General features: G+C 44.6%; 1 protein-coding gene and 1 pseudogene across 1 annotated transcript; one reads left to right on the top strand and one right to left on the bottom strand.

Moving 5' to 3' along the window:
* The first annotated feature begins 2,282 nt into the window (after positions 1–2,282).
* Positions 2,283–4,142, top strand: LOC146968539 (uncharacterized). Its single transcript, XM_085758976.1, has 2 exons — positions 2,283–2,446; positions 2,785–4,142. Exons 1-2 carry the CDS (start codon positions 2,314–2,316, stop codon positions 4,029–4,031), a joined length of 1,380 nt encoding a protein of 459 aa, XP_085615102.1. The 5' UTR covers positions 2,283–2,313; the 3' UTR covers positions 4,032–4,142.
* Positions 4,143–4,805: 663 nt separating this feature from the next.
* LOC146968538 (uncharacterized) lies at positions 4,806–10,857 on the bottom strand (annotated as a pseudogene).
* Between the last annotated feature and the right edge of the window lie 1,939 nt (positions 10,858–12,796).

Raw genomic sequence — 12,796 nt, 5'->3', positions numbered from 1 at the left:
ATCCCTCCATCTCTCTGACTCCCTTCTCTCTCTTCATCCCTCCATCTCTCTGACTCCCTTCTCTCTCTTCATCCCTCCATCCCTCCATTCATTCCTCTGCAGCCCACTATCTGCTTTCATCCTCCATCTCTCTCTTCATCCCTCCATCTCTCTGACTCCCTTCTCTCTCTTCATCCCTCCATCTCTCAGACTCCCTTCTCTCTCTTCATCCCTCCATCTCTCTGACTCCCTTCTCTCTCTTCATCCCTCCATCTCTCTGACTCCCTTCTCTCTCTTCATCCCTCCATCTCTCTGACTCCCTTCTCTCTCTTCATCCCTCCATCTCTCAGACTCCCTTCTCTCTCTTCATCCCTTCTCTCTCTTCATCCCTCCATCTCTCAGACTCCCTTCTCTCTCTTCATCCCTCCATCTCTCTGACTCCCTTCTCTCTCTTCATCCCTCCATCTCTCTGACTCCCTTCTCTCTCTTCATCCCCCCATCTCTCTGACTCCCTTCTCTCTCTTCATCCCTCCATCTCTCTGACTCCCTTCTCTCTCTTCATCCCTCCATCTCTCTGACTCCCTTCTCTCTCTTCATCCCTCCATCTCTCTGACTCCCTTCTCTCTCTTCATCCCTCCATCTCTCAGACTCCCTTCTCTCTCTTCATCCCTTCTCTCTCTTCATCCCTCCATCTCTCAGACTCCCTTCTCTCTCTTCATCCCTCCATCTCTCTGACTCCCTTCTCTCTCTTCATCCCTCCATCTCTCTGACTCCCTTCTCTCTCTTCATCCCTCCATCTCTCTGACTCCCTTCTCTCTCTTCATCCCTCCATTCATTTCTCTGCAGCCCACTATCTCCTTTCATCCCTCCATCCATCCTTCTACATCCCTCCCCATCCTTTCATCTCTCCATCATGCTCCCTCCATCCATCCTTCCATTCATTCTTCTACACCTCTCTCTCTGACTCCCTTTCATCCCTCCATCTGCAGCCCTCTCTCTCGGATACTTCCTCCATCCTTTCATCCCTCCATCCACTCCTCTACACCTCTCTCTCTCTCTCTGACTCCCTCTATCTTTTCACCCGACTCCCTCCATCCTTCCCTCTGCATCCTTTCATCCCCCATCCTTCCTTCTTCATCCCTCTCTCAGATACTTCCTCCATCCCTCCATCCATTCTTCTACATCTTCTTCTTGTCATCTCTCCATCTGCATCCCTCTCTCAGACACTCTGCATCCTTTCATCCTTCCCTCTGCAGCTCTCTCTCTCGGATACTTCCTGCATCCCTTCTTTTTGCTCCTCCCATCTCTCCATCCATTCCTCTACACCTCCCTCTCCATCATCTCTCTTTCAGACACCTCTCCATCCATCCATCCTTCTCTGACCCCCTTTTATCTTTTTTCTGCATCCCTCTTTCAGACACCATCCCTCCCTCTGCATCTCTCTCTCAGATACTTCCTGCATCCCTTCTTTTTACTCCCTCCATCTCTCAGTCCTTTCCTGTACATCCTTCTCTGACCCCATTTTATCTTTTCATCAGACTCTCTCCATCCATCCTTTCATCCCTCTTCCCTCTGCAGCCCTCTCTCTTATACTTCCTGCATCCCCTCTTTTTCCATCTCTCCATACATTCCTCTACACCTCCCTCTCCATCACCCCTCCATCATCTCTCTTTCAGACACCTGTCTATCCCTCCATCATCCCTCCATCCATCCTTCTCTGACCCCCTTTTATCTTTTTTCTGCATCCCTCTTCCCTCTCTCTGGGATACTTCCTGCATCCTTTCTTTTTACTCCTTCCATCTCTCCATCCATTCCTCTACACCTCCCTCTCCATCGTCCCTCCATCATCTCTCTTTCAGACACCTCTCCATCCCTCCATCATCCCTCCATCTCTCCCTCCCTCCTGGTTGTATAATCTCTCCGTTGCCGCAGTGAAGGAAACCCCTTCTCTCTCTCTCTTCTCTCTCTCTCCTTCTCTACGCTGTTTTCCCGCCTGTCCTTATATGGTGTGGGGATACCCCGCGTCACCGACCGGAAGTTGCCCATGTTTGGGCAGCTGCGCAGCGGCGCGGCGGGGGGAATCCCTCCCGGCCGGCGCCGGCCAATCAGCGGCGGCCGGGAGTTACCTAGGCGACGGAGAGTATAAAAGCTGCGGCTGCGGACGGAGGAGCCTCAGCATCCTCAGCATCCACAGCGCGAGCGCACAGCTAAGGATTTAATCCACGGATCACGGAGGGAATCCCCGACACACCGAGACACACCGAGGATCCACTTTGGATTTACACACAACAACAACAAACACACAATCAAACAAACAAACAAACACACTAAACAATGCTTCTGGAGCGCGACGACAGCTTCATGTCAGAGTTTGAGGGCGCGTGCAGCGCGTGGGTGGACAGCGTGGGCTCGAGCCCCATCAGCAGCGACGGGACCGAGTCGGACGTGGGGTCTCCTTTCTGCCAAGGTGCGTGTTCAATAATCAATAATCATCAATAATAATAATCAACAGCTTAAATAAATAGATTATAGGATGTGTTGTGGTTTATTATTGATTTGGTGGAATATCCTACTATCACCATCTGTTGCCATAGCTACAGGGCAGCAGCAGCCTTATTATGGGCTGAATCGTGGTGTTACAGCTACTGATAGTTCGTGCATCTTCACTTGGTATTGATTTCTTCTCTCGCTCTCTCTGTGTGTGGGTTGATCAGCTGCACTGAGCTTCATTATGCAATGACAATAACACCTCCTCCTCCTCCTCTTCCTCCTCCTCCTCCTCCTCCTCCTCCTCCTCCTCTACAGTTTTCTCTCCGGGAACCGACGCCTCCGACTCAGATTTCTTCTCCGACTTCAGCGACTGCTCCTCGGACTCGCTCTCCCCGTCGCTGGGCTACAGCGGCAGCGGCTTCTTCCCGGAGCAGCAGCAGCAGCAGCAGCAGCAGCAGCAGCAGCAGCAGCAGCAGCAGCAGCAGCCTAACCTAAACCCTGAGCCGAGCAGCGGGCTCAGCAGCACCGCCGACGCCATCCTCAACATGATCACGGAGATCGTGGGGATCTGCACCGACATGGAGCAGCAACAGTCCTGCACCTCCTCCTCCTCCTCCTCCTCCTCCTCCTCCTCCTCCTCTCTCTTCTCCCCGGACCTGAGCCTCCCTGCATCCTCCCTCTCTCCTCCTCCTCCTCCTCCTCCTCTGCTGGTGGTGAAGAGTGAGTTCCCCTCCTCCTCCGGCTGCTGCAGCTCCAGCGGCTGCGCTCAGTCCTCCTCCTCTGTGGCCGGGAATGAGGCTCTGTTCCCGGGCAGCGCCGCCTCGCTGCCGCCGCTGTCCGCTCCGGAGGTCGTGGATGTGAACGAGTTCCTCGAGTCTCTGCTGAGCTGCGGCGCCGGGGCCGCGCAGCAGGAGGTGAAGCAGGAGGAGGTGAAGCAGGAGGAGGTGAAGCAGGAGGAGGTGAAGCAGGAGCCGCTGGGGCTGGAGGAGTGGCTGCGGAGCCTCACCGGGGGGGGAGACACCGGCGGCTACGTCATCAGCAGACCGGTAGTCAAGACGGAGCTCGTGCCCGCGGCCCCGCTCCCCTCCACCCTGGACGCGCACCTGCTCTCCTCGCTCCTGCAGGGCGCGTTCCCGATAGTCAACATCAACAACGGACACGCGCCCGCCGGAACCCCCGCTACAGCTAAAGCGTCACGCGGCGGCCGCAGAGCTCCCGCCAAAAGCGGCCTGAAGGCGAAGCCGTTCACGTGCTCCGTGCACGGCTGCGAGCGCCGCTTCTCGCGCTCCGACGAGCTCAACAGGCACGTGCGCATCCACACCGGCCAGAAGCCCTTCACGTGCACCATCTGCGCGCGCAGCTTCAGCCGCAGCGACCACCTGACCACGCACACGCGCACGCACACCGGGGAGAAGCCCTTCTCGTGCGACGTGTGCGGCAAGAGGTTCGCGCGCAGCGACGAGAGGAAGAGGCACGGGCGCGTGCACGTCAAGCAGCAGCTGCGCGCTCAGATGATGGCCGCCTACTCCCTGGCCCTCAACGTGAACGCGCCCGGCGTGTAAACAGGCAGCGGCCGGCGTGCACGCGGATGGATTTGAATTGAGCCGTTAAACCGGAAGAAGCGTCACAGCGACGTTTTGAAGCTCGTGAAGAAGAGTTGGCAGCTGTTTCCAGGTGTTTCCAGGTGTTGGAGGACTTTGGTCCGAGCGATGGCCGCTCTGAAGGCGCACGTGGACGTCACGGTCCAGACGGAGGAGAAGAAGAAGGACTTCCTGTCCGGTCCGGGTTCGATTCCCGGACCGGCGGGTTTTTACCTCACGGTGCTCGAACTCTGACTGGCTGTTTATTAAAACGCTTCTCGCTGTCGTGACTCTGGATGTTTCTGGTCTCCGATCTGGACTGAGGAGGTCTTTTCTTTTTAAAGGAGCAGTCCAGAAAGTTTCCACTGTAACATAATGAATTTCGTCTTCTCTGCATGAGGATGTGAACAGTGAAGAAACTCTGTGAATGTTGACGTCAGAATGTCGTCGTGCTTTCGTTTTCCTGTTTTCTCTCAGATATTTTTATGTCAAACTTGCTTTATTTATTATTATTATTATTATTATTATTATTATTATATATTATATTTGAACAAAACTTGAGGAGCTCTATGTTTGTAATATGAATCTATTTTTCTAGATGGGTTTGTCTACCTCTTCTTGTGCCGCCGTTTTACAACAACCAGAGTGTATATTTGTAGACGAGACAAGAGATTTAATGTGATGTCACTTTTCTATGAAACTGACTGTATAAATCGTCTCTTTAACGGACGCTGAATGAACTTTGTTCTATAATTTTCATTCTGACGAGTCGGAGCTGCGTGGCGGCGGTTGGTGGCGGCTCGGCGGCGGCGTCCAGGTGTGAAACATCGAACACACACCTGCTCAGTGTGAGCTGAGCTCTCAGTAGCACACATGGCTGTGCAAGTTTTAACTCGTTCCCTCGTTCTGCATGGAGGCTGCTGCTGTCAATAAATAACTGATGAAACAAAGAAAACCACAGAGTCTCGAGTTCTCCTTCCTCATCTTCATCTTCATCTTCATCATCCTCTTCTTCATCATCATCCTCTTTATCACCTTAACCCTCCTGTTGTCCTCCTGGGTCAAAGGAGAAAGGAGGGAAGGAAGGACAATGGGAAATATAGGAGGAAAGAAGGAAGGGAAAAAGGAGGGAGGGAACAGATTGGGTCAAAAGAGGAAAAAAGAAGAAGTAAGGGAGGGAGGGAGGGAGGGAGGGAAAAGGAATTGTGGAAAGAAGGAATGGAAAAAGGAAGGAAAGAAAGATGGAGGGAAGAAACAGATTCGTTCAAGGAAGAAGAAGGAAGGGAAAAGGAAAGAAAGATGGAGGGAGAGGGAACAGATTGGGCCAAAAGAGGAAAAAAGAAGAAGGAAGAAAGAAAAGAAAAGAAGGAAGAAAGGAAGGTGTTCTCCTTGATCATCTTCTTCATCATCATCCTCTTGATCACCTTAACCCTCCTGGGTCAAGGAAGAAAGGAAGGACAAAGGGAAAGATCGGAGGAAAGAAGGAAGGGGAAAAAGAAGGAAAGATAGGAGGAGGGAGGGAACAGGGATTGTGGAAAGAAGGAAGGGAAAAAGGAAGGAAAGAAAGATTGAGGGAAGAAACAGATTTGTTCGAGGAAGAAGAAGGAAGGAAGAAGTGAAAGAAGGAAGGAAGGGAAGATAGAAGGAGGGAGGGAACAGATTGGGTCAAAAGAGGAAAAAAAGAAGAAGGAAGAAAGTAAGAAAGGGAGGGGGAAAAAGAAGGAAATAAAGAAGGAGGGAGGGAAGAGATTCATTCAAGGAAGGAAGGGAGGGGAAAAGGATTGTGGAAAGAAGGAATGGAAAAGTGAAGGATCACCTTAACCCTCCTGCACGGGTCAAGGAAGGAAGGAAGGAAGGACAAAGGGAAAGATAGGAGGAAAGAAGGAAGGGGAAAAGGAAGGAAAGATAGCTAGAAGGAGTGAGGGAACAGATTGGGTCAAAAGAGGAAAAAAGAAGAAAGAAAAGAAAAGAAGGAAGAAAGTAGGGAAGGAAGGGAGGGAAAAAGGATTGTAGAAAGAAGGAATGGAAAAGGAAGGAAAGAAAGATGGAAGAAAGAAATTAGTTCAAGGAAGAAGAAGAAGGAAGGAAGAAGGAAAAGAGGGAAGGGAAAAGGAAAAGGAAAGAAAGATGGAGGGATAGGGAACAGGTCAGGTCAATTGGATCAAAAGAGGAAGGAAGAAGAAGTAAGGACGAAGGGAAGGAAGAAAGGAAGGGAAAGGATTGAGGAAAGAAGGAAGGGAGAAAGGAAGGAAAGAAGGAAGGATGGAGGAAGTGAACAGATCGGGTCAATTTGATGCCAGAGACCCTCCTGTTGTCCTCCTGGGTCAAGGAAGAAAGGAAGGACAAAGGGAAAGATAGGAGGAAAGAATGAAGGAAAGATAGAAGGAGGGAGGGAACAGATTGGGTCAAAAGAGGAAAAAAGAATAAGGAAGAAAGAAAAGAAGGAAGGGAGGGGAAAAATGATTGTGGAAAGAAGGAATGGAAAAAGGAAGGAAAGAAAGAAAGATTGAGGGAAGAAACAGATTCGTTCAAGGAAGGAAGAAGGGAAGGAAGGGAAAGAAAGATAGAAGGAGGGAGGGAACAGATTGGGTCAAAAGAGGAAAAAAAGAAGGAAGAAAGAAAAGGAAGGAAGGGAGGGAGGGAAAAAGGATTGTGGAGAGAAGGAAGGGGAAAAGAAAGAAAGATGGAGGGATAGGGAACAGATCAGGTCAATTGGATCAAAAGAGGAAGGAAAAGAAGTAAGGATGAAGGGAAGGGAAAAAGGAAGGAAAGATAGAAGGAGGGAGGGAGGGAACAGATTGGGTCAAAAGAGGAAAAAAGAAGAAGGAAGAAAGAAAAGGAAGAAAGAAAGGAAGGGAGGGAGGGGAAAGGATTGTGGAAAAAGGAAGGAAAGAAAGATGGAAGAAAGAAATTAGTTCAAGGAAGAAGAAGGAAGGAAGAAGGGAAAGAGGGAAGGGAAAAGGAAAAAGAAAGAAAGATGGAGGGATAGGGAACAGATCAGGTCAATTGGATCAAAAGAGGAAGGAAGAAGAAGGAAGGACGAAGGGAAGGAAGAAAGGAAGGGAAAAAGGATTGAGGAAAGAAGGAAGGAAAGAAGGAAGGGAACAATTGCCAGAAAGTCATGTTTACTCCAACATCTTCATCATCATCATGAACAAACAATATCAGAGTCCCCTTCTACTTCATCTTCATCCTCCTCATCCTCACCACTATCGATCAATAATCAGTTTGAATGACTGTATCTGTTGTCGTCCTCCTCGTCTTCATCATCGTTCTGTATATAGCCTCCATCATCATCATCATCACAGACTTTTCTGCACTTCCTGTGCCATTCATCATCAACAGGCTGCTGTTGCCAGGCAACAAATGGTCCCATTAGCTCCGTCAGTTCAACAGTTTGTCCAGTTTTATGAACTGTGAAGGCTGCGTTGCCACGGTAACAGCAGCCCCAGAGACTCGAGTTTCATCCAGTTTTTTTTTTAAATCTTTTTTTTTTATTATTTTCACAGTGACGACAGACAGACAGACCAACAGCTCTGGGTGACTTTAACCATCACAACACAGCAGCCGTGATTATCAATACTATCATCACTATCACTATCAACAGTATCACTATCAACAATATCACTATCAATACTATCATCACTATCACTATCAACACAATCACTATCACGGTCACCAATGTCATCACTATCACCACTGTCACTGTACTACTGTTATTGCCATCACTACTATCACCACTGTCACTACTATTGCTACTGTCACCACTATCACGACTACTGCTACTATCACGACTATAATAGTCGTGATAGTAGTGATAGCAATAGTCGGACTATTGCTACTATCACCACTATCACTACTATTGCTACTTTCACGACTATTGCTACTGTCACCATTATTGTTACTATCACTACTATCACCACTGTAACCACTATTGCTACTATCACCACTATCACTACTATTGCTACTATCACTACTATCACCACACTCACTACTATTGCTACTATCACCACAATCACTACTATCACTAATTGCTACTATCACTACTATTGCTACTATCACTACTATCACCACTATCACTACTATTGCTATTATCACTACTACCACGACTATTGCTACTATCACCACTATCACTACTATCACTAATTGCTACTATCACTACTATCACCACTATCACTACTATCACCACTATTGCTACTATCACCACTATAACCACTATCACTACTATCACCACTATTGCTACTATCACCACTATAACCATTATCACCACTATCACTACTATCACCACTATTGCTACTATCACCACTATAACCATTATCACTACTATCACTACTATCACCACTATTGCTACTATCACCACTATAACCATTATCACTACTATCCCTACTATCACCACTATTGCTACTATCACCACTATAACCATTATCACCACTATCACTACTATCACCACTATTGCTACTATCACCACTATAACCATTATCACCACTATCACTACTATCACCACTATTGCTACTATCACCACTATAACCATTATCACCACTATCACTACTATCACCACTATTGCTACTATCACCACTATAACCATTATCACTACTATCACTACTATCACCACTATTGCTACTATCACCACTATAACCATTATCACTACTATCACTACTATCACCACTATTGCTACTATCACCACTATAACCATTATCACTACTATCACCACTATTGCTACTATCACCACTATCACCACTATCACTACTATCACCACTATTGCTACTATCACTACTATCATCACTGTCACTACTATCACGACTATCACCACTATTGCTACTATCACCACTATAACCATTATCACTACTATCACTACTATCACCACTATCACTACTATCACCACTATAACCACTATCACTACTATCATCACTGTCACTACTATCACGACTATTGCTACTATCACCACTATAACCACTATCACTACTATCACCACTATTGCTACTATCACCACTATCACCACTATCACTACTATCACCACTATTGCTACTATCACCACTATAACCATTATCACTACTATCACCACTATCACTACTATCACGAGTTTAGTTTATTAGTTTAACAAGGGACAGTGTGCAATTACATTAATCCTTTGCAGAAGAGATGGTTGCACCAGATTTAGCTCACTACTATCACTATTGTTACTGTCATCACTATTATTACTGTCATACTATCACTGCTGTCACTATTTTTACTGTCACTGTCACCAGTCATTACTGTCATTACAGCCATTAATGCCATTACTATTATTATTGTCACCTCTAGCTCTCGATGTACATAGGAAACAGTTTGGCTCTGTCTGTGGCTCTGAGCTCTGACCCTTTGGCTCCACTTAAGGTGTAAATCGAGATTAAAAGATTCAAAATCTTGAGCTGCTTCGTGTCGTTTTTATCGGATTAATGTGTTGTAGTAGTTTTAGGAGACAATGGCTCAGAGGAAGAACATACTGTTCACCAGGCTTGTTATGAAGAGATGATTATGTTTGACATGGGCTTCACTTTCCTCTACAGGCTTTTGGCGCCCTTCAGTGGATAACAGCCAGAACTACAAATATTCTGCCTTTCACCACCACAGGGGTCACAAGTAAGTTTTCACTCCTGAGGCAAATGTCACCATTTCTGTGACTACTAATAAACTAAAACAAAAAGTGAAGTGAAGAAGTAAAACTACTAAAATTAAATTAACTACTTATTACTCAAGCATACGTTTTTCCCATTTTCTGTTATGCATTTCCACCTTATCTTGATTTGTTTGCGACAATTTTTTCCAAAAGAAATTGGCGACGCACTGTATTTCTAAAATAAACCAAGTTAAATATTATCAAACTGTTGAAATGGACCTGCATTTTAAACAAACCAAAAGCAAGGACAAATACTAAAGCCAAATGCATTTCTGTTATCGGATTAAAATTATGGAATAGCCTTGACAATGAATTAAAATCATGTACAACTATTACCCAATTTAAAATCAATGTATTGAATACATATTGAACACTACTAGGATAAAGTAAGTTAATTATTACTAAATGATGGTTCTGCTTGTTTTGTTTTGATACATGTTCACTTTACTTACTCTACTCTTCGAGTATAATCTTCCTACAAATTTTGTTTTGTTTTGTTATTGTAATTTTTCTTCCTGTAAGTAGGGTAGGGCCAGGCATTAATAAGCTTTGCTCCTGCCTTCGCCCTTTCGCCCACATTGATCATGAAATTTTGACTTGTTTGTATATGTTTATGTTTTATGGAATGGACGAATAAATCAAATCAATCAAAATTACGTTGTTACGTAAATATGGGCCGTTTTTCCTGAGAAATTATATTTTTTATTATAGACGTATACTGTTAAACCAGTTGTGTATTTCCCTTGGGTGGCGTGAATGTTGTGTGTGTCAAAAAACAAAACAAAACAAAAACTTGAATTATTAATTAATTAGTATCAAAAACCCGTCCGCCATGATGATGATGATCATCATCTCCACATCACGTCACGCGGCTCTTACGTCAGCAGCAGCACGCGGCAGCAGCTGCACACCGAGAGGACTGGAGTCAGTGTGCTGTGCTGTGCGCGCGGGGCGGCGGTTGGGTGGACCATACACACACATACACACACACGCTTCTACACACACAACAACAACTACAACCCCACACACACACACACACACACACACACACATGGGCCAGACTCAGCGTTTCTTCGGTTCCCGGTACCGGACTGAGAGCACCGACCGATCCTCCGTCACCAAGGAGCCGGGAAACCATGGCAACATGGACATGGCAACGGATTTTATTCCCCTTCTTCTTAGCATGATGATGAAGTTGTGACAGTGACAGCGGATTAATCCTCCGGTACAGGTGAGTCCTAAGGTGTTTACTGAGGGATTCACGGGGCTCGTCGATTGATTATTGTCATTATTGATTAATCTGAGGGTTATTTTGTTGATTGATTAATTGATTGATTCATTGGTTAATCAATAAAACGTAAGAAGAGGAAGGAAGAAAAAACAGTGTTGCTTCGTCCATGTTTACAGTTTTAGCTAGGAAGAAACTACTGTTGAAGCTCTAACCACAGTATTATTGTTATATTATTATTATATATTATATTAGCCATTTTATCAAAAACATACAGTTAAATTGACTGTGTAACACTGTGTAAAATATAATATTAATGCTGTGGTTAGAGCTTCAACAATAGTTTCTCATAGCTAAAACTGTAAACATGGACAAAGCAACACTGTTTTTTCTTCCTTCCTCTTCTTACGTTTTATTGATTAACCAATCAATCAATCAATCAATCAATCAATCAATCAATCAATCAATCAATCAATCAATTAATTAATCAACAAAATAACCCTCAGATTAATCAATAATGACCATAATCAGTCAATTTAACTATATGTTTTTGATAAAATGGCTAATTGACTGTGTTAGGCTATATAAACACTGTGTGAAATATATTAATAATAATACTGTGGTTAGAGCTTCAACAATTAGGCTAATAGTTTCTTAAAACTAGAAATGTAAAATGGACGAAGCAACACTGTTTTTGGCATAGGAAAAAAAAAATGCCAATACTTTGTTGTAATGGTGGAACAGTATCATTATATTGTTTGTTTTTAATTAATTGAAAAAAGAAATTGGTAAAACGTAAGAAGAGGAAGGAAGAAAAAACAGTGTTGCTTCGTCCATGTTTACATTTCTAGTTTTAAGAAACTATTAATTGTTGAAGCTCTAACCACAGTTATTATGATATTTTACACAGTGTTTATGTAGCTAACTCAGTCAATTTAAAATGGCTAAAATGGATAATCACCAAAAGCTGACACCATTTCACCAAAAATACCAATTTCTTTACAATATAATGATACTCTTCCAGACTTCCACCATTACAGCAAAGTATTGGCATTTTATAGATCATTTTTCCCAAGCCTTTTCCTTTTAATGATTAAAGGGCTTATTTTCTCAATTTATCAATTGAATTATTTGTTTTTAACTGTCTTTAAGTGGTTTAATTCATTAAAATATTGGCTTTAAAGTGATTCTCAAGAGTATTTTGGTAGAAAAATTGGCAATTTTTCAGGTAAACTTGATGAGTTTCAGCTTTAATGGGACATGTACATGTATCGGACTATTCTTGTTCATACTTCCCAGAATCTGCAATCAGGAACTGAACTTGCCATGAAACTGTACTTTTTCCATATTTATCGTATGTATCAGACCGTGTTTGTTTACGTCCAGACACAAACATGACTTCATCCGGTTTAGAGAAATGCCGTAGACCGCTACTGCTTTGGTTTTGTCGCCATGGTTCGTTCCTATACCTCCCATGTTAATGACCGAACTCTTTCAATGACAGATCGGTGACATAAAACTGTGTTTTTTTAAAGGATCAACTGTGTGTTTTGAGAGAGAGAGAGCCGGGAGTCCACGCCCCAGACATTTCTTTCTTCCTGCTCATTCATCCATATTTAAAATTCCTCTGCATGGGGTTGACCAGAGGATACAGCCAGTGGGGGGTGGAAGATGCAACGGTTCACTTAGCAATCGGCATCATGGGAATAAATACTCAACACACACATGTCCCACTAATGTCAAATCCAACAGGCGAGGAGGAGGACTTGACATTAGTGGGACATGTGTGGACTCTTACCAGCATTTTTGCTCCTTTTTAATCTTCAGATTTCAGGCTCATTAAATTTTTATCTTCAAAAAAAG

Source organism: Trachurus japonicus, chromosome 18, assembly GCF_045865225.1.
Source record: "Trachurus japonicus isolate A0001 chromosome 18, Traja_1.0".
NCBI classification, from domain to species: Eukaryota; Metazoa; Chordata; class Actinopteri; order Carangiformes; family Carangidae; genus Trachurus; species Trachurus japonicus.
This window is presented reverse-complemented; position numbering and strand designations above follow the sequence as displayed.

Bases quoted from the DNA above. Each gene is read 5' to 3' on its own strand.
- LOC146968539 (XM_085758976.1), top strand. From the start codon at position 2,314: ATGCTTCTGGAGCGCGACGACAGCTTCATGTCAGAGTTTGAGGGCGCG. The intron at 2,447-2,784 runs GTGCGTGTTCAA...CCTCCTCTACAG, and splicing joins GGGGTCTCCTTTCTGCCAAG to TTTTCTCTCCGGGAACCGAC.